Source organism: Eulemur rufifrons, chromosome 13 (genome assembly GCF_041146395.1).
Source record: "Eulemur rufifrons isolate Redbay chromosome 13, OSU_ERuf_1, whole genome shotgun sequence".
Lineage (NCBI taxonomy): Eukaryota > Metazoa > Chordata > Mammalia > Primates > Lemuridae > Eulemur > Eulemur rufifrons.
In genome coordinates, this window is record NC_090995.1 from 6,522,881 (window position 1) to 6,543,197 (window position 20,317).

Sequence of the window (20,317 nt, forward strand, 5' to 3'; positions counted from 1 at the left end):
CTCTATTCTCAGTCTGTTCTGAGACATATACAAAGACTAATGAACAGGTGGTTATAAATCAAAGTGGGAGGTTCAGACAAGGAATGAGTCTTTTTGACCTGGGTAATGCGGTGGACAGTGGGGCCATTTACCAAAACAAGTGCAGCAGCAGGAGATGCAAATTTGTGAGACAAGGTGTACAGCTCCATTTTTATTTGCTTTTCTTTTTTTAGAGATAGGGTCTCACTCTGTCACCTAGGCTGGAGTGCAGGGACACAATCCTAGCTCACTGTAAGCTCGAACTCCTGCGCTCAAGGGATCTTCCCACCTCAGCCTCCGAAGTAGCTGGAACTATAGGCACGCGCCACCACGCATGACTGGTTTTTAAATTTTCTGTAGAGACAGGGTCTCAATATGTTACCCAGGCTAACCTCGAACTCCTGGGCTCAAGTGATCCTTGAGCCTCAGCCTCAGCCTCCCAAAGCCCTGGGATTATAGACATGAGCCACAGCACCTGGTCTAGAGCTCAGTTTCTACCATGCTGAGCTTGAGCAATCTGTGAGACACTCAAGTGAGAAGCAGCTTCAGTAACACGACAGGAGCAGAAGCCAGACTCCAGTGGCAGAGGGCAAGGGGCGGGTGAAAGAGGCAGAAGACTGAGCCCAGGCCCAAGTAGGCTAAAATCCTGACACAGCTTTGACTCCTCCTTCCTTCCTCATATCCAGCCCGTGACTGTGGCTTTTCGAATTATTGTTCACAGGTTCCCATTTCTCTCATTTCTCCTCTGTTTTCTATTCCAAGCCCCCACTTGGCCAAGTTACTGCAGTCCTCGCCTGACTAGTCTCCCTGCCTCTGGTCTCCCTCTACCTCTTTCCAAACAGTCTCACTAAATATCATCCTGAAAATGTCACTTTTCTGATCAAAACTTTCAATGACACCTCAGTGTCTAAGACCTTGCAAAGCCATATTCTAACTTCCCTTTCCTTTCATTCTTTTCTCTGTCTCCAGCTGGTCAACATGCTCATCCCAACATATGCCTGGAGATGTGCCGTCTCCACACCACCTAGAGGGTATTCCTCCATCCGGGATGGTCCCCTTGTCCTTCAAAGCCCAGCCCAGGCTTCACCACCTCCATGAAGCCTTCCCATTCCAATGGCATCTTACCCTTCTTTGAACCAGGGTAGCACTTGCTCCCTCTTCTTATCCCAATGAAGAGATTATAAATTCCGTAAAGGCAGAGAGTATTGGCTGGGTGCGGGGGCACATGCCTATAATCCTAGCACTCTGGGAGCCCTGGTGGGACGATCACTTGAGCTCAGGAGTTCAAGACCAGCTTGAGCAAAAGCAAGACCCCGTCTCTACTAAAAGTAGAAAAATTAGCTGGGCATGGTGATGCCTACCTATAGTCCCAGCTACTTGGGAGGCTGAGACAGGAGGATTGTTTGAGCCCAGGAGTCTGAAGTTACAGTGAACTATGATGATGCCACTGCCCTTACTAGAATGACAGAGTAAGACCCTATCTCAAAAGAAAAAAAAAAAAAAGGCAAAGATTACTAATCATTCTCTTCATATCTACCCTTTATGGCTGCTAGTCATACGGTAAATCTGGAGAAAAAGTCCAAATTTTTTTCTTTGATGAACATTACGAAATTTCAAACCTCAGTAACTAATGATAATGTTGATGAAGGGTTTTAAAAGAAAATTCCTTCCAAAAGTATCATAAAGCCATGGTCCAAAAGTTAATAATTTTACTTGATTTTAATGTTACTCAGAAAATTACATAAAAGGGAATATCCATGAATTTGGATGGGAGAATGAGAGGAAAAACCTCACTTTTTTTGCTTGTTTGTGCTTCTGACTTAATCCATAGTAAAAGAGAAGTATGTCTATATTGTTCCTCTAAGAACAAGAGGAGTTAGCAGAATAAACAAGACTAGGTGTGTACTGGTTTCTTTCTGCTGTCACTATTTTTCCTGCCAGATGGGCCATAAATTATTGGTTAAGACAATAATTTTGAACCAAAGCAGTAGTTAGCTGGCAGTAAACATGCCTGCATCCACTACACTCTTTGAAAAAGCTTTAACTACAACTGTATGATTAAAAAAATCATTCATCTGAATAAATAATCCTTTCTTCTAATACTTGCTTCATCACCTTTCTGACTTTCTCAGGTAACTACCTACCTGACTTCCCTCTCCCTTTTCCTCCAGTCACACCCATCCTGTTGCCAAGAAACAAAACAAACATGACCTTCTAGAAGTAACTTTACAATGGAGGCGGCCGTATTAAAACTCATTTATCAATTGAGGAGAGAAGTAGGAAAAAGGGAGAGAAAACATCTTTATTATGTCCTAGGTGCTTTAAATGTCTGATTTCATTTAACCTTTATAAAAACCCTAAAAGGCAGGTATTGCAATGCCCATTTACAAATGGTTAACTGAAACCCAGCTACATAACCTTACCTAAGACTACACAGCTAGGAAGGGGTGAAACCAGGATTTTTACCAAGTTTGCCTAATTTCAAAGCCAATGTTATTGCCATTCACCTTCTTCATACCTCTACTTCATGGCCTTTAAAAATTCCACACATAAAAAAAATTCTACATATTAGAATTTCCTTTCACAAACACTATTTTAGGTGGGATCCAAAATAATTTTACAATAAAGATTTAAAATTAAACAAATCTTTAAATGTATTATTTCCTAGGATTATTTTCCCAAGGACTATAGATTGAAATAATTTTTCTTTCAGAGGAATAGATTTTTCTATGTTAAAAAATAAGTGCATACTTTCAAGATGTAAAGTTTGAAGTGAAAAATTCCAAAATTCAAAATATGTCCTGACCAACCCACATTTATCAAATCTACTTATCATCAAACTGCTATAGACTATTCAAAAAGATTAACCAAATGGAACCTGTAAGTCCATTTCCAACAATCTTTATCCCTACTGAAGAAAAAGAGATACATAAATACTTCTTATAAAGTATAATGTGCAACTCCAATTATTAAAAGAAAAGTTAACCCAACTAAATGCCTTTTAATTCACATGAACTGAAATACTTCAGATAGAAAACTGAAAACTTTGATTGAAAAAATACTTTCCAAAATCCTGCCTCTATTCTACTAGTGAGAGAAAGAGCGGAGTTGAACCCATAAAGCTAACAGTAATAGGATATGAAGCAATCCGTTAAAATCAAACAAAAGATGGCTAATAGCATCAGTCTGGCACGATAGCTATTTTTTTCTTTTAACCCAAGGTACCTATTAAATTATTCCAATCTGCCATTCATTAGTAGTGGTTACTGGACCTCTGACAATTTTTTGTAGTTGTTGTTTGAAGGATGAAGAAGACGGGGAAGGCAGAAAGAGAGTATATCAATATTTTTCAAAACTCAGCTCTTCTAGATCTTTCACTTCCAATCATAACAAGTTATACACTAAATGAAGACTGAAGAACAAAAAACAAAAGTAGAAAAAAATCACAGACATCCCACTACCAATAATATTAAAAACAAGGAAGATCAGAAAAGCTATATATATTCTCTGTGATTCCAAGAGGATTAATTCAAAAATACAAAATAAAGATAAAAATTCATCATACTGTATTTTTTGATGATTAAATGTTTGAATATCCATCTGACCTACCTTTCACCTTAAAGTGAGCAGAACAGAACAAGTCACTTTGTTAACCTGGCACAGTTTAAGATAACTCCAATGAAGAAAGTCCAATTTCCTGATTCTCTCAGCCAAAATAAGCAAACTTAAGTTGGTTTGATCTAACAACAAGCTCTAGGGAACCTATCAGTTTACAGCTGAAAACCAGAACGAGAACCAGAATTTTTATTGCAAAAAGGGAATTTAGGCATCATCCAGGACCTCATTTTACAGTCAAGAAAATTAAGGCCCAGTAGTTTAGTAACTTGTCCCAAATCCCACGGTAAGCTAGTAGCAAGTTTACCTATGTCCTACACAGAGAATTACTAAATAAATGAAATAGTTAAAAAATTGTATTCATACAATCCAATTCTAACATAGTTAATAGTTATTTATTAGATGCCAAAGCTCTCGAAAGTAGTTTTCTTCTTTTATTAGCTGAAATAATCTAATTTTTTAAACGGTCTACTTTGACTTGGATCAAAATCATAGGCAAAATGCATTTGATATTTTAAAATAAGCTCACTGCTGTTTGCCTGATTTCCCCAAGAGTAAATATTTTAAATAGAATTTTTCATAGTCTAGTTGTAGTACTCCTAGAATTAGTTTCAGATGCAGAAAAAAGTATTTTCCAATTCTTTTCAAGGATAAAAGAGAACTCAAAATAAAACCATCCATACCTCTATATTCATTAGATACTCAGAGTATAGTGAGCCAGGTCTTATTTTTTAGGATGTCATAGAAGGACAATTAGACTAGATATATTAATAAATAACAGTTACAAAACAACCTAATCAAGCAAGTATCTTTATCTTACTTTTTATTATCTAAATGCTATTTTAGAATATTGAGGTTGGGCCTAAAACTGAAATCAAATTTTAAAAATGCACACATACATTTTCTTAAAAATTAATGGATATTTAATAATAATACTCAATGCAAAACAAATCCACAAAACAAAATTGCTGGTAATTTTCATTTCAGAAACAAAAATAGGTTTTCTCTCTTACGTTCTGCCCCTGGGGGTTTCTGGGTGGAGGAGAGCAGAGTCTGGCAGCCGTGCTGACCATCCAGCGTTTCTACAGGGCTGGCAGGAAAAGGCAGTGCCAGCGCCACCACTAGTGAGACTGGGGTGAGGCTTGGTCTGCTCCTTCCTCTGGCCTCCCTTTCCAATAATGAAGTCATTTCTCTCCTGAACCCTGTCTGGATCCGGCCAACCAGCTATAACTTTCCAAAGCTTTCTCACAGTCTTTTAATAGGCCCAGGAAAACCTAAATTTGATTACAAACATGACTATGATCCACAAAGCCCTGTAAGTTCTGTTCCACTTCTACCCCCTTCTTGTGGCCTCTCTAGTCTTCCCGCTCTGCTCCAGCTACACTGGCCTCCCTGACCGACGGCCACTGCACTGGCTCTTCCCTCTGCCTGGGACACTCATGGCCCCGATAGCCAATAAACTTCTCACTGTGGCTTTCCTTACTACCCTCTTTTAAATTCTAATTCCCTGCCCCTTCTCTCTCTCTCTCTCTCTCTCTCTCTCTCATGCTTTATTTTCCCCTGTAACATTTATCACCATGTTTATCACCATGAGATATACTACACATTCTGCTTAATTGTTAAAATGTCAGTACTATGAAAGCAGGGATTTTTGTCTGTTTTCCTCACTGCTATGTCCCCAGCATCTATAACAGTGCCCGGCACACAGAGTTCATTAAATATCTGTGGAATAAATAAATGATTCAAAGTTTGGGAAATAATACTGGTGCCCATCAAAAAATTATTTATTAGACATAAAAAACACAAAACTATATAAGATGTTATCAAATACAAATAGTGCAAAAAACATGGTCTCTGCTTTCAAGGAGTCTAGCTGGAGAAACAGCACTAATATACCTGGAGTAATTAGCTAATAACACAGGCAGTATTAGGTATGACCATTAACTAATTAGGTTTATTTGTCTATGACTCACAGACTCAGCCTTGTTATTTTTGATTATGCCTGGTATATAATAAAACACTGAACTGAATGGTATAAACTGTTTCATACGCATTCAGAAGGGAAAAACATGAATGAGAAGCAACAGTAGGAGAAGACTATGGGCAGGAGACGAGGTTCAACATGGGTTTGTGGATCTGAAGGCACGCACTGGCAGGGAACAGGCGGTGGGCATTCTAGATGAAGCGAATTGCATGAGATGGCATAAGGCATGTGAAGGACAGTGAGAAACCTATCCTAAATGGAACAGAGGGTATTCGGTGGCGAGCAGCGGTGATCTGGAGAGGAAAATATGAGTGGGATTCAGTTACAGAGAACATGATCTTCTGAGCAGAGGACTCAGGTCTGGAGAGAAGCTCTTGCACATGCTGTTGGTGCCCAGCCTGGATCCCCTGGCACCCCTCCAGCAGTTTGGTAAACTCACCCCCCAGGTGCTCCCTGCATTATTGCTAATGGTTCACACCAGCAACTTCCTGTGGAAGCAACAGAAGCCACCTCCTAGCCCTCTCCCCTGCTCACTCACACAACGTAAGTCCAGGACAGCCAGCAAACAAACAGCTAACAAATGCAGGGGGAAGGGTACAAAAGCCCAGTCCCCTTGCCTCAAGGGCAGGACAGACTCTGTGGTGTAATTCTGATCCCAAGTTTCCGGCTGGATTGAGTGAGGCTAGACATTTCCTGAAATCACATCTCTGCTCCTCTCAGCTTCTTCTGCTTCTTAATCCTGCTGCACTCACGTCTTTGCAAGTAACATCTGAAAGAACACCCTTAATGGATCCCTTGCACAAGAATCCCCATCTCAGGCTCTGCTTCTGGGGAAACCAGACTAAGACAAGTCGGTAAAGGAGAGTTGCTACATATTCACGAAGAAAACCTCGTGTTTATGAAGCAAAGAGCTGCACTTTTCAGAAGTACTCTCCTAGGTAATTCAGTTTGGAAGGCGAATTCAGAGCAGTTTGGTTGGTGAGAGGTGGGATAAAGAAGTGACTGGAGGCCAATTAAGAATGCTGCTCAAATTCAGAAATAAGTGGAAGAAAAAAATATTTCCTTTGGTATGAGAAAGAGAGCACTTACAGGAAGAATGGCCCTGGTTACAGGGAAGAACCAAAGATAACTCTTCAAAGTTTTTATTTTTCCCTTAAAAGGCAAAAGTATTTCTTTAGTAGCATTGTCAATGTTATACCATGAATTTTTTCAGATGCGCACACTATGAAAACAGGCTGACATTACTTAACACAAGAAAGTGTTCAAAAACATGAAGAGAATTACAATTAATAACAAAGGGACTCTAAAATGCTCTCACATTTCGGGCCCCTGCATGCCTATATTCAGAAATATGAAGCTAAGATTAAATAGTATGCCCAAATGTTTAAAATTAAGTTGGTTTTGTAAGTTAGTTTATTAGATTTTGTACTTAAGTAGCCCAAAAGAATCTTTATTAGAGTCAGTAGCAGATTACTTTAATTGGAAATGCATCCAAACAGAATAACATCTGGTTCATCTAGTCTTACAGGGCCCAGAACTGTTTCCAACAGAAAATAAGATACTGGGTCCTGGGTCATAAAATAAGCAGCACAATGTGAAAATAAGCAGGCTGGAATGAAAGAAATCACAGGCAGCCCATAAAAAGAAGTCATACCCTTCCATAAACTGGCAGTTTTAGAATGTGAGATACAGCCCATCATCATCTGTATTTGTCTTGTTTCCTTGCTATCTCAGACAAATGAAGCTTCCTGACCTCTTCGTTCTTTTTCAAAATTCATACTTGGTAAAACTGCTTTAAAAAAATGACTATTTTCATTTGGTTGGTGTTGTATGTCTAAATATATAGAACAGAAGAATACTATTAAAAGAGAATTTTTTTAGTGATAGATTACTTTTCTCATTGACTACTTTTCTATGCAGTAGCCATGAAATTTTAACATACACGTAACAATTGATTCAGCAGTCCCACTAAAAGGAATTTCTCCTGCTAAAAATAAAAAAAGCCCCCGAAGAGGGAACTAGTTAGAAAGTCATGCTACATCAAAGTAGATCTATATATCTAAGTCAGTGTAAGTTTGCAAAAGAAATTTCTTATTTATTTTTAAGACCAAATTGATACTCACTCAAACAAACAAGTATAATTTACCCTGTATAAATGCTTTAAATAGCAATTCCTAGAACAGCGGTAGCAAAGACTAGAGAAGCATTGCCAAAGTGCTTTCCACAAAACACTAGTCTAGGAGAAACTCCAAGAAAAAAGGTTCCATGTTTGGAACCTTTAGAAGGTACCACATATTTTATCTCCATCTTAAAGATTCAGAAATGTATGACAATTTATGGGAGACTATGAGATGTTTTGGGGAGGAAATGGTGTTTTCCTAATTTAATAAAATATAGAATACGTTTTGTAATCATCAAAAACAAGACTTGTTTAAAACCCTCCACAACTGTCTGGTAGATGATTAAACTATTACACCTTCTTTATAAAGCTGAAGTTTCAGAGCTATCACTCAATCACTCTCTTTCCATTCTGTCTTTCTCCTCCCTTCCCCTCAGCCCAAGATATGCACTGATTCTAACTTTATAACTCATAATAATCATAAAGAACTTAACCAAATATAATTCTTAATCCTTGCTTCCAGAAATTCTGATTCATCATAAAAATCAGTACTTTTAAAAAGCACTCCAAGGCCGGGCGCGGTGGCTCACGCCTGTAATCCTAGCACTCTGGGAGGCCGAGGCGGGTGGATTGCTCAAGGTCAGGAGTTCGAGACCAGCCTGAGCGAGACCCCGTCTCTACTAAAAATAGAAAGACATTATATGGACACCTAAAAATCTATATAGAAAAAATTAGCCGGGCATAGTGGCGCATGCCTGTAGTCCCAGCTACTCGGGAAGGCTGAGGCAGTAGGATCACTTGAGCCCAGGAGTTTGAGGTTGCTGTGAGCTAAGCTGACGCCACGGCACTCACTGTAGCCTGGGCAACAAAGTGAGACTCTGTCTCAACAAAAAAAAAAAAAATAAAATAAAAAGCACTCCAGGTGATTTTAATGTAGGCCAAATGTTGGGATGCTCAAAATACCTGATACATTATAATCCATGTAATGATTGACTATTTTATAATTGAAGCCAGAGTGACTTTAAAAAGTTCAAAAAGTCTAGCCTTCAAATGAGCAAATTAAAAATTGTTTTTCTACACAAAAAAACAAAAGGGAAAAAGACAAAGGAAAGCCAAACCACACCCCAAGAGAATATCCTCTAATATGCTGTTCAGAATTTTAAGACCAAGAATTTTACCCTGCAATAAGAATTCCTAGCCTGCACTCTACTGAGAAATTTCAAGAATTCTTGAATTCTCTGAAACTGAAAAACACATAATTTTTGAGTATGTGAATACATGCCTTTTGATGGGGAAATAATCCATAGCTTTCAGCAATTCTCATACTGCTCAATTACCCAATTTAAGAGCCATTATTTTTTTTATTTATTTACCTGAAACAATGGTGGTAGAAACTGCTCCTTAGTTAACACCATGAATCAGGCACACAAAAACACATTGCTTAATGTTGTTTTCTTTCTCAGAGGCAAACAAAAAGCAACTTACCTTTGCAGAGTCATATTCAAAGAGCCTGTACAACCCTTAATCTTGTTCTGGGCTTCAAGATGAGTCATTCCATTTGCACTTATTCCATCAATGGTGAGAACCACATCACCTATTCTTACATTCGCCTGGGATGCCTTGCCACCATCTTTTAGCTGTAATAAATACATTTCATTAGGAGAGTCACTCTTTAAAAATAAAGAATAATAAATGCAGACAAAAATTATACTTTTGCTTATACCAAAAGTATATTAATATGCCATTAAAATAACACAAAATTATCTTGCTAACTTGTAAAGCTAAAATTCATATGATCTCCATGTTTATTTTCTTAACTTCTTATTTGCTTTACAAAGAACTGAAATAATTTTTCTGAAAAAAGGTTCACTGATAATTTCTCCATTTTTTTATTGCACACCAATAGTTGTGTGATTGCTATGAATGAGGAAGAGACTTAGCCAAGGATATTGCACATTTTAGAATGTAAAATGTAGAGAAAGAATGTATTCTGAATGGCGGTTTTATACTCTTTTAGAAATAATTTTTTAAGACTCTTTAAACAGCTGCATTTTTGTTTGAACACAAAGAGTAATATAGAGGGAGGATCTACTGAACAATCTTTCCTGTTGAGTCCAGTTCATATCCAGTGTTTGGGGACTGAATTCTTACAGATCACAGGCCCAAATATCTTCTATACTGGGTGTGCTTCCTGCTCCAGGCATTTAGCAGGAAGGGAAGGAAACTGGTTGTATCTGAGACTGCCAGACTTTTTTTGTATATCAAAGTCCTTATTCCCCAATCTTTCTTCCCTTGCTCAATAAAATTTTCTGTGTTTACATTGTTTAGTTTGATCTCTTCCCATCTTCATGTATATATGTTTTATTGCTCCAAAAGAAACAAATGTAAAGTTACAATAAATGAATGGCAGTGCAATTTTCATATATATCTAGAAACATGAAGCAAGTACAAATCAAAGAAACCATTTTAATTCCAATGACAACTCAGCATTCAATAAGCACAAGCAGATGACACTAAATACTGTGTTGCTGGAAGATGGGTGTGACAAGGCCCAAAAAAGAAAGAAAGAAAGTAGTCAGTATTCCTCTAGTACTTGAAACTAAAGATTTTATACAGTTTCTGTCTGTGATGATGAAGAAGTTTTAGAGATGGATAGCGATGATGGTTGTCGAACATCGTGAAAGTATTCTGTCAATGCAACTGAATTGTACATTTAAAAATGACCAAAAAAAAAAGGTTAACTTTTACAGTATATGTATTTTACCACAGTTTAAAAAAACTAATAATTTTGGAGAACATTTTACTGAAATTACTTTTTGATAAAAACAAAACCACAACACATACACATACGCAAAATCCTCAGCTCACTGAACATAACTTGGAGGCAAAGCAATAAAAACAATGAACAGTGTATGCTCAGTTATGTTTTGATTATTATCAATTGTCAAATTCTTTCTTTAAAATAATAATCAAGGCAGACCAACCCCAGTACGTAAGAACAAGTATTTGGATACAAAAATCAAGAAAATAGGACTGACTGCTAGACAAGACTCATGAAGGCAGGAACCATGTCTGTGTTTCCTCCCCACATTATAGACCCTCACAAAATATATGCTACATGAATGCCACAATATATATTGTTTAACACTGGCAAAATCTTGAGTTTTAAATTGTGAAATTGAGAAAAACTAAAACTTGATATAATTTGAAATTTACAAACATTTTAACATATAACAATCAAGTGATTGGCACTGTTCTTGAAATCAGTAAGAAAAAAATATCTACAGCAAGGATATATAAAATCTACCAAAGTATAAAAAAATTTCAAACCCTGTAAATCAAATATTCTCTATAAGATACATACAGTGATTTTGTTTTCATCTTTGTACTAACAAAAAACCAAACAAAACAATCCCTCTCAGATGCTGGCAAGATATTAATGGTAGTAAGAAATATTAGTGAAATGTTGATACTAAAGATATAAAACAGATCAAAAAATAACTCATATCAAACTTGTCAATATAGCTATATTATATATGCACATGTTTATATTTATAGTTTGTATATACACACATATACACTTTTATTTTATATCATATAATTGACAGAGTAGTTCCAAAATTCAATGAAAATTAAATATATTGGATTTCAGGATCACAGAACTGAATCCAAGAAGAATATAAAACAGAATTTTTTAAAGTATATTTTAAAACCCTCTGTAGGCCAGGTACGATGTTTCACGCCTGTAATCCTAACACTTTGGGAGGCTGAGGGAGGAGGACTGCTTGAGGCCAGGAGTTGAAGACCAGCCTGACCAACATCTCGAGACCCTGTCTCTACTAAAAATAGAAAAATGAGATGGGTGTGGTGGCCCCTGCCTGTATTCCCAGCTATTTGGGAGATGTAAGGCAGGAGGATCACTTGAGCTCACGAGTCTGAGTTTGAGCTATGATGATACCACTGAATTCTACCAGGGTGACAGAGCAAGATCCTATCTCAAAAAAAAAAAAAAAACCACACACACACACACACACACACACTCTCACACAAAACACTATGTAAAGCAGACATATTTACTAAAATATGAACGTGTTTTTAGGAGCAAGGAAAATGTCTTTAAAAGCAACAATAACTATATTAAATGATGTTATTTTACTAAATATTCGTGAACTGTTTTAATAATTGGTATTTCTTTTTATTAATTTAAGTATTAAAGAAAATATTTAATAATAGAAAATAGTAATTTTTCTTCTCTACTACACAGAACTAAATTGTTTAAATTGTGAAGTACATTTATAAAGAAAACAGTTCCTAAGGTCGGCTATGTTGCTGCTTTCTATGGGACTACGGAATGGTCACTTCACTATGTTATAGGATTGTTATAATGATCACATGAGATATTTATTACCTTGACCTCTGAGTACTAATCTAAGAAATGTGAGGGCTGCACTAGATGATCTCAAAGGCCTTATACGGTCCCTGCCAATTTTAAAAGTTTATCTATCTGTGAGCTACCTGTACAAAGCTATAGGTTTAATCCTAAAATAAGAGTCAAATCTGGAAGACTCTTGTGGGACAAAGAAACATCTATTCCCCACTACAATGAACAAATGAATTAAAATTTGGAATCCTGGTAAGGATAGAAAGTATAAACATTAATCATCCTAGGTTTTATTTTAGCTAAAAGGGCAAACATTAAAAAAAAATTAACCAGAAATAGAATGCAGCTAAATTAACCTCACCATCCTCACATAAAGTAGCCTTAAAATAGAAACACTGAAATTTGCTCTAAATGTACCCAACAGAAGCAAGTTGAATATTCCTAGTCCGGTAGTAATATAAAGGCAATGAACAATATAAGAAGAAAGTAATCAAATCAAAGACAATGTCATAACCAGATAAACATTTCTTACTCCTTTGCTCCAGTTGCCCACTAGACTCTCTTGAGGTCCTATCATCTCAAGATGTTAAAAATCAGTTTCTCAGAATTACCTATCTTTTGAGGATTGCTTTTAGTCTAACTACCACCCTTATTTTCAGGTCACAGGGCACAGAAATCCTATAGCCTCATGAATTTTGCCTCTTCCTTGGATACCACATCTCTGAAAATTACTAAATCTTGTTGATATTTCCATTCATCTCCCATCATAGTCCATATCCTGATCATCTTTCACCTTCATCTTGCCTGTTGCCCACCTCAACAGGTTTTAAAGACCCTCCCTGTCTTCACACCTTCCATATTCCTTTCCCTTTCCCTCCATCTTTACATTTCCAAATGGTAGTCTCATTACCATTCACACTGGAGAGTTCTAATCATGTCAATCTCTATTAATAAAATGAGGGTAAAAATCTCCAAATGCCTTTTGCTTCCTACAATGTCAAAGTTGAAGTCTGAAATACAAACCATCTGTTTCCAACTTCAAAACGAGCTCCATAAATTTGGGGATCATGTATTATAATTTGCTCTTCTCCAAGAGCCTTAAATAGTATAGGTTTTAGAAAAATATTTGATTAGACTGTATTAAATAAGAAATCAATAAAATCAGTACATCAGTTTAATATACTAAATTCTAGCAGAAATAATCTTAATTCACCAATAAGGACAGAAAAATAGATTCTAATCTGAAAATTATAATCTTCAATCAATAATTAGGCTGAACTGACCAAGTAAGGTCAAAAGTCAAAGCTTATTTCCAGTATAACAAAATAAATCCATTTTAGACAGTTAGTAACATACAGTTTCTAGGACCTCCAAAGACATGCCATGACTTCCCTTGGTAACTTTATTTATCTAGCAAATAGTAGGAAAAGCCTAACTGTGTTTAATCAAAATCCTTTCTCAATCAATTAGCAGAAATGGAAGATGCCCATCACCGTCTGAATGATCTCTCATATATTCAAACAGCCACACTAACTCCTTTTTGTTTACAGTTTTTTGAGCTTAGTAGTAATATTAATCATCTTAGGTTTCTGACACTGACATCCTTTCTAAATCTCTACTGTCTTCATTATTCTCTACCCAGGATCCCTACTCACAAAGTTTAAATTTAAGGGCATGAAGAGCCTGAACTAACGATGTAAATAGTGGGAAATGCCCAAGGCAAAGAAACAAATTTAGGACTTGTGAAAAGGTAATACTTCACTGAATAGTACTATGAGCTTCATTTATCCCCAGAACTACTTCCTCAAGCTGTTCACTCATTAGAGAGATAAATGTTTCTTTTGTGGTAACTGGGTAGGATGCAGCATCATTATGAATTGTGAGCAGTCTAGGAAAGACTGCAAGGTCATTCATTATTTGCATAGCTCATTTTTCACTGATTCTGCAAGTCTGAATAGCTTGCATTTGTTTGAAGCAGTGATAACTTTCTGTCATCAGTGTATCGTGTACATATGACATGGCAGCCGTAAGTGTGCATACATTTCATGAATGCACAATGTGTAGGAAGGAAGCAGTTGTGGGAGGCTCCCGGGGTCAAGTTCAGTATAAATCAAACTAATCACAAGCAAAGGCTTCTCCTTTGATCTTTAGATGTATTTTTCAGTACTACTGCCCAATTTTCCATAGGCTTAATTGCAGTTATATGCTTCTTTAAAAACATTGTTTTATGGTCTCTCTTAAGTTGCAAGCATACCCGGCTGCACATGATGGAACCACCTCTAGGGGCAATTGTTTACTGATGGTGAAATGAAGAAACCTAGCAACTGTGTGCTCTCCAGGAAGACTTTACTGAGCCTCCCCATTAACTCAGATAGGAGAGGATCTAATGCCAATCACCTATACTTGAACTAAAACTCACTCCTAGGAACAGCTGCACTTTAACCCTTTTATCTGAAATTATGGATTACAAGAAGTTTTCTCTTGAAAAGGAAGTCCAATCTTTAATAAGCAGATGGGGGGAGGGGGTGAGAGAGAGAGAGAGAGAGAGAGGTGTGGGGAGGCCATAAGGGAAAAAGGAATCAGGGGTCTTGAGCTTCCCCCATCTTATTTTGACTACAAAAGACTCAAAGGCAAATTTTCTTCAGTCTTTCCAGAAGGGTAGCTCCTGTCACATAGTATTTTACTGCCCTGAGAAAGAAATGACCCAGGAACAAAGTAATTAGTACTATTTACTGAGCACCAGCAGTAAGCCGGGAACTGTGGGGCCCTTCATCATTCCTCACTACTGTAAGAGAGTTGGAGTCTGCTTTACAGGTGGGAAAACAGAGCTTCAAAGTGATTAAATGACTTGTTTACGTGCACGCAGCAAGTAAGACCCAATACCGAGCATAAGCTTTGAAGTCAGGCAAACATGAGTTCATATTCATGCTCTGCCACTTGCTAGTTCTGTGACCTAGATTTCCTTGGCCTCTCTAAGCTCCAGTGCTCCCTCTCTTTGCAAATGGGGACTATAATGCCACATGCCTCACAGAGCTGCTGAGCAGGTTAAATAAAACACCAGCACAGCACATGCCACAAAATGCACAGGGAATGCTCACTATTACCGTTCATTGTTCTACTAAGCCACAAATGCACACAGGCTGGAAGCCTACTTCAAGGACCTACAGGGCAGAGAAGACAGCTTTTCTAACTGACCGGTCAGATCTCCTTCTGGTTTGTCACTTCTTTCCTTAAAGGAAGGTCAAACATCCCTCCTTCATTCATTCTCTTCCCTCTGCTTCTCTAAGCCTAAACTTGTCCCCCACTCAGCAACACGGACGGATACGCCACATTCAGAACCTTAGTTCGCTGCATCCCCCTTCACTGCTGAGATTTCCAGACTCCATTGCCACAGAACGGCAACCTCATGTCACCACTTCCCAGGAGAGTTAGAGTTGCCTCCGTACCAAGAGGCCAAAGGAAAAGAATCAACAGGGTGATGTTGGTGAAGAAGCCTCGAGCTGGGCATGGGGAAGGACAAGAATGAAAGAAAACAAGAGAACACATGGGGACACAAAGGAGGGTACTGGTATAAAAAGAATAGGGCACCAAGATCATGTGGGAAGAAAGACTGATGAAATATAGCAGGTGTTGGAAAGCTGGATTCAGGCCTTGTCTCTAATTGTACGCACATGCACAAAACAATATTTAAATTGAACAGAATATCAAAATAATCACTCGTTATAGAAGAGAGAAGATTTTATATTTTGATTTGCATTGGCAAAATAACATACACGACTATAACTATTGAGCCAATTTTCTCACAGTAATACTTATGTGTGTCATTAAACATGTATTTAATTTATTGTTCTCAAATAAAATTTAGAACTAAATTTCCCCAAAATGCTTAGCTTCCATACAGAAGTAAGGTTCTAGCAACACTTCTTCCTAAAACTTTTTAACAAAAAAGTAGCATCGTGTCTTTATAAAACTGCACTGAAGATAAAATACTAATATCTCAAGACAAAAGACCACTTAGCTAAGGAACTCAAAAATGCACCAAGTATAAAATGTAACTTATCCACAAAGAAGTATGCTATTTGGTATTCATAAGAAGTTAGATATACCTGTTAAACTAACCCTTTCCCTCAGCTATTACCTCTTGAGAGCACCTCCATCACAGAAATAAAAAAAATTTTCATTTTTTAAAATGATAACTCATTATGGCAGATACCATTTTAAATAAGTTTAACTGCCTAAGATTTCTCTTTAAAATCATCATTCAACACAGCTGCTATATTGCCCTAAGCTCTTCCATCAAGAGGTAAAATGTTTAGCCATAGCAGTGACTCTAACAATGTCATAGAATTCTCTAATGAAAATTATCTGTCTAAATTACAGGAACTGCTCAATATGCACACAAAAACCTCAATTTGCCTTCCCTTGGAAATAAACCAGCAGTTACAAAACTCAGAAAATAGGTGTCAGCAATAGAAATGATTTACTGAAAATATGTAAGCCCAAGTATATTACAGAAACCGCTGTTATAATATCAATAACACCATTTTAACTGTCAGATGTTTACTAAACAGAATAATTTGTTCTGGTTCAAAGGGAACTTACTTCGGTAATTATTCTAAAATGTACTATGGGTAACAAGTAGGAGAGAAGCACCTATACAGTGAGCCACTACCAAAGTGCAAGTTTTCAACCTTCTGCATATTTTCAGCAAATATGGAATGCTTGGAAACACATGACCCTAACACCACGGGTATGGCAGGAATGCCATCAGACTTAGTAAATGTAAAAAAGGAACATATAAATATGACAGCTAAAGAAAGAAACACTAACAGAAATTTCCCATGTCCAAAAACCCTGGGAACCAAACCATGGGAAAATGGAAGCTGTTGTTTTTTTAAAAGTGCCATTACCAAAATTTGAAGAAATGTTTAAATAAAATTATATCAATCTAACCAACAGGATTTTCTTGAGGCAAAGAAAGCACTGAAAAAAGTGTTGTTTTTTAAACAACCTAATTAATGAGCAATATTTAATTTTGTTTCAAAATACATTTGCCAGTACCTGCTGTAGAATAAAAAATTCGAATCCAGACTCATGAGACTACAGTTGAAGGTTTCTAGGTATCTATCTCCCAAATACTTCCCAGAGTACCATAAATGTGACTTTTTAGCATCACCACTCCCCAAAAAACACATACAAATGTATGAGCATTACTCCTATGATAGAGAACTCACATAGAACTTGTTTTCCTGCCAACAATCAGTGCTACTCAACCACCACCAAATATCACAAATAAAGAAAATCCCAGTGGAGTTTTTACTGGCACCTGAAGTACTAGTAAAGTGAACAGAAGTAAAGAAAATTCGCGAAGTACTGATTTTTTTTCTCCAAACATATCCATTAAGGGTTTTTTCAAACCCTAATTTGTTTACTATCAATCGAGTGCTTATTAATCTACCCTACAATATCCCACTTGAGCACTTAATGTTGTTCTGTCTTGCGCTATTTGTTGTTACATAGTATTGGCACTAGGATCAATCTACAAATGCTACTCAACCACATTTAAAATGCCAATCTCTGGTTGAAATGTCTAAAGTGAACATGCCCCTTTAAAATCTGAGACCACTTTGGATTTAATACCTTTTTCTGTGAAATAAAATGATTTGGCTTTTTGTAGGTTAGAATTGTAGGGAGAAAAATCAAGCAATCACTGACATTGTTCCCTGTGAGCAAATGTGTAGAATCCTGACTCATGAGCACTGGTTACTTTAACTGTGGGCCTTATGTTTTGGTCATGAGTAATCAATTTTACCCAAAAATTAGAGAATACCACCTTATATGGTAGCAATGAGGAGAATACCTCAAAGTATGTGTCATCATGCCTCACCAAACCAAACAGAAGAGGGTGATTATGTCTCTTTCCTTATGTAGCCACAGAGCTACCGAGTTTAAACACAGGCTTCTGCTAATATTGTGTTGTTTGTTCTGCTAGTCTTATTGTATTTCCCATGAGGAACTTTTATTTATTGAAATACCATCTTATTCTACTTTACCAAATGCCTAATAAAACAGAAACATGTCTTCCTAAACTGTGATTCACTCTTGAGATGCCATAGTAACATTTTCATTTTACAGCTAATCCATATGTGTCTAAGCCCAAGCATTTAATGTGTTTTATAGTTAATGTGTGAATATTATTCTACCAGAAATGTGAAAAGTATGGTAATTTGTAAAAAGAACACATCCACAAACATCTCAAAATCAAACAAATTTGTTAATGATAAAGAAATTAGTATTTCTATGCGGTCCACTTTGGAATAACAGAAATGTTAAAAATGTCACAGGTAACTATAAAGATTAAAGGCAAATTAGTCAACTCTAGTTTACCTGGAAACAGTCTAACACATAATCACACATTTCAACACTCCCTCTCCACTAGGTTCTGTTCAATAATGAGATGAATCATTTGCAATTGTATGCAAGCATACATGTATTTTCCATTGAGTGGGACCATAACTTTTCCCAAATTCTCAAAGGCATCTAAGACCAAAAACATTTTAGGAACTTATGATTTAATGAAACCTAAGAACGGAGTTTCTCCAAGTGTGGTTCCTAACCACCAGTACCAGCATACTTCTACGGGGGGTGGGGGCGGGCAGTGGGGGGACGGTGGGGCATGGGAATGGATCACAGGCCCTTCCAAACCCACAAACTAAAGATGTTTTGAAACAAAAACTCCATTAGCATCAAGAAAATTTAAGAACTCTTAGAATGAATATTTAAAGTGGTACAAAATCATGATTTCAACATACTAAGTGTAGCTTATAAAAACAGGGATTGACTTTTAAAGAAACTTTTATAATCTTCATAGTGTAAATCACTAACATAGAGTAAGAGCCTATTTCAGTAATGCACTATCTGCAATTCTAAGAAAAGAGGTATAAGAACAGGCGTGGCCTTTTCCCTCATCTGCTGTTTTATACTATTTCACTTTTCACACGTGTATGCAACTCCCATAAAGTAATGCTCCGCAAATGATCTGTGATGAAAGGTCAGTTTTCTCCCCTCTCCATCTGTCATATATCAATTCTGCCACCAATTCTAATAAATTACTGGAAAAATAAAATGTAAATAAACAGTATAAAATATAAACCCAGACTTTTATTATTAGATTCAACAGACACAAGATTACTGTCAATAATACAAAAGTTTCTAGAAACTTAGTCTCCATTTCTGTACTTACTTCATCTCAAACTATAATCAACAGTTTTGGGGTCTGCACATCACATTCGGAGGATGCTCCTTCTGGGAAGTAACTGTACCTTAAATTTCTCTTTAGGTCCATTGTACATGGACTTAAACATAATATGCAATAAACATTTGATGAATTACCACACTGCAAATCAAAAGTATTTAATAAATAGGCTATCAATCAGTGATTTAAGTCGTTTCCTAATTTTTTTGCTCTTAAAGATGAAGTGATGGATAATATTGTACTTCTGGCAAACTTATGAGATTTTTTTCTTCAGGAATTATTTCTAAAACAGTATGCACATCTAAGTTTTTGCTCTTTGACATGAGATTGCCAGCCAGAATATTTGTGGCCATTAATAATTCCCCAAACTGTATATGAAAGTGTCTATGATCCCACACTCTTGCAACCCTTACAAAGGAAACATTAGGGCAATTCTAGCTCTACCGCTAAGAAATCCTATGACCTTGGGCAAGTCATTTTCATCCCTGGCCTCATTCTGCTCAGCTATGCAAGGTGACTGAATCAAATGTTTCTAGGGTCCCTTTCAACTCCAAGAGATAAAAAATATTTACACAGACTTTACAATTTTTCATTAGTCTAAACAGTCATTACCACTAATATCCATTTTTCATCTAGTGACTAAAATAAATTCTACATTATTCTCCATTGTTTGATATATATTATTCTTATTTCCGTATTTAAAAAACACTAAAATGTTTGAGAGAATTCCTGGGATTAGCATGAAACGGTTAAAACCAGCTCTCGGTCTAAGATAGGAAAGACAAGATCATTGCAAAACTGATTTTTAAAACAGCAACAGAATTAAGACTACCAGATGAACAATAATCAAAATCAATGTGAACATCCATAAGTCAAACCAAAAGTTACTAAAAGATCTGGGTTTTGGTACAATAATCTAATACACAGGAAAATATAAATAGCATG

At 36.7% G+C, this 20,317-nt stretch overlaps 1 protein-coding gene across 4 annotated transcripts in view; it reads right to left on the reverse strand.

Annotated features, from left to right (window-relative positions):
* The window catches only part of PDLIM5 (PDZ and LIM domain 5), a 178,038-nt gene that overhangs the window by 106,913 nt on the left and 50,808 nt on the right, over positions 1 to 20,317 (reverse strand). For all 4 annotated transcript variants that reach the window (XM_069485342.1, XM_069485343.1, XM_069485345.1 and 1 more), the window contains exon 3: positions 9,222 to 9,373. In XM_069485342.1, the coding sequence (XP_069341443.1) occupies positions 9,222 to 9,373 (152 nt within the window). The remainder of the gene's footprint in view (positions 1 to 9,221; positions 9,374 to 20,317) is intronic.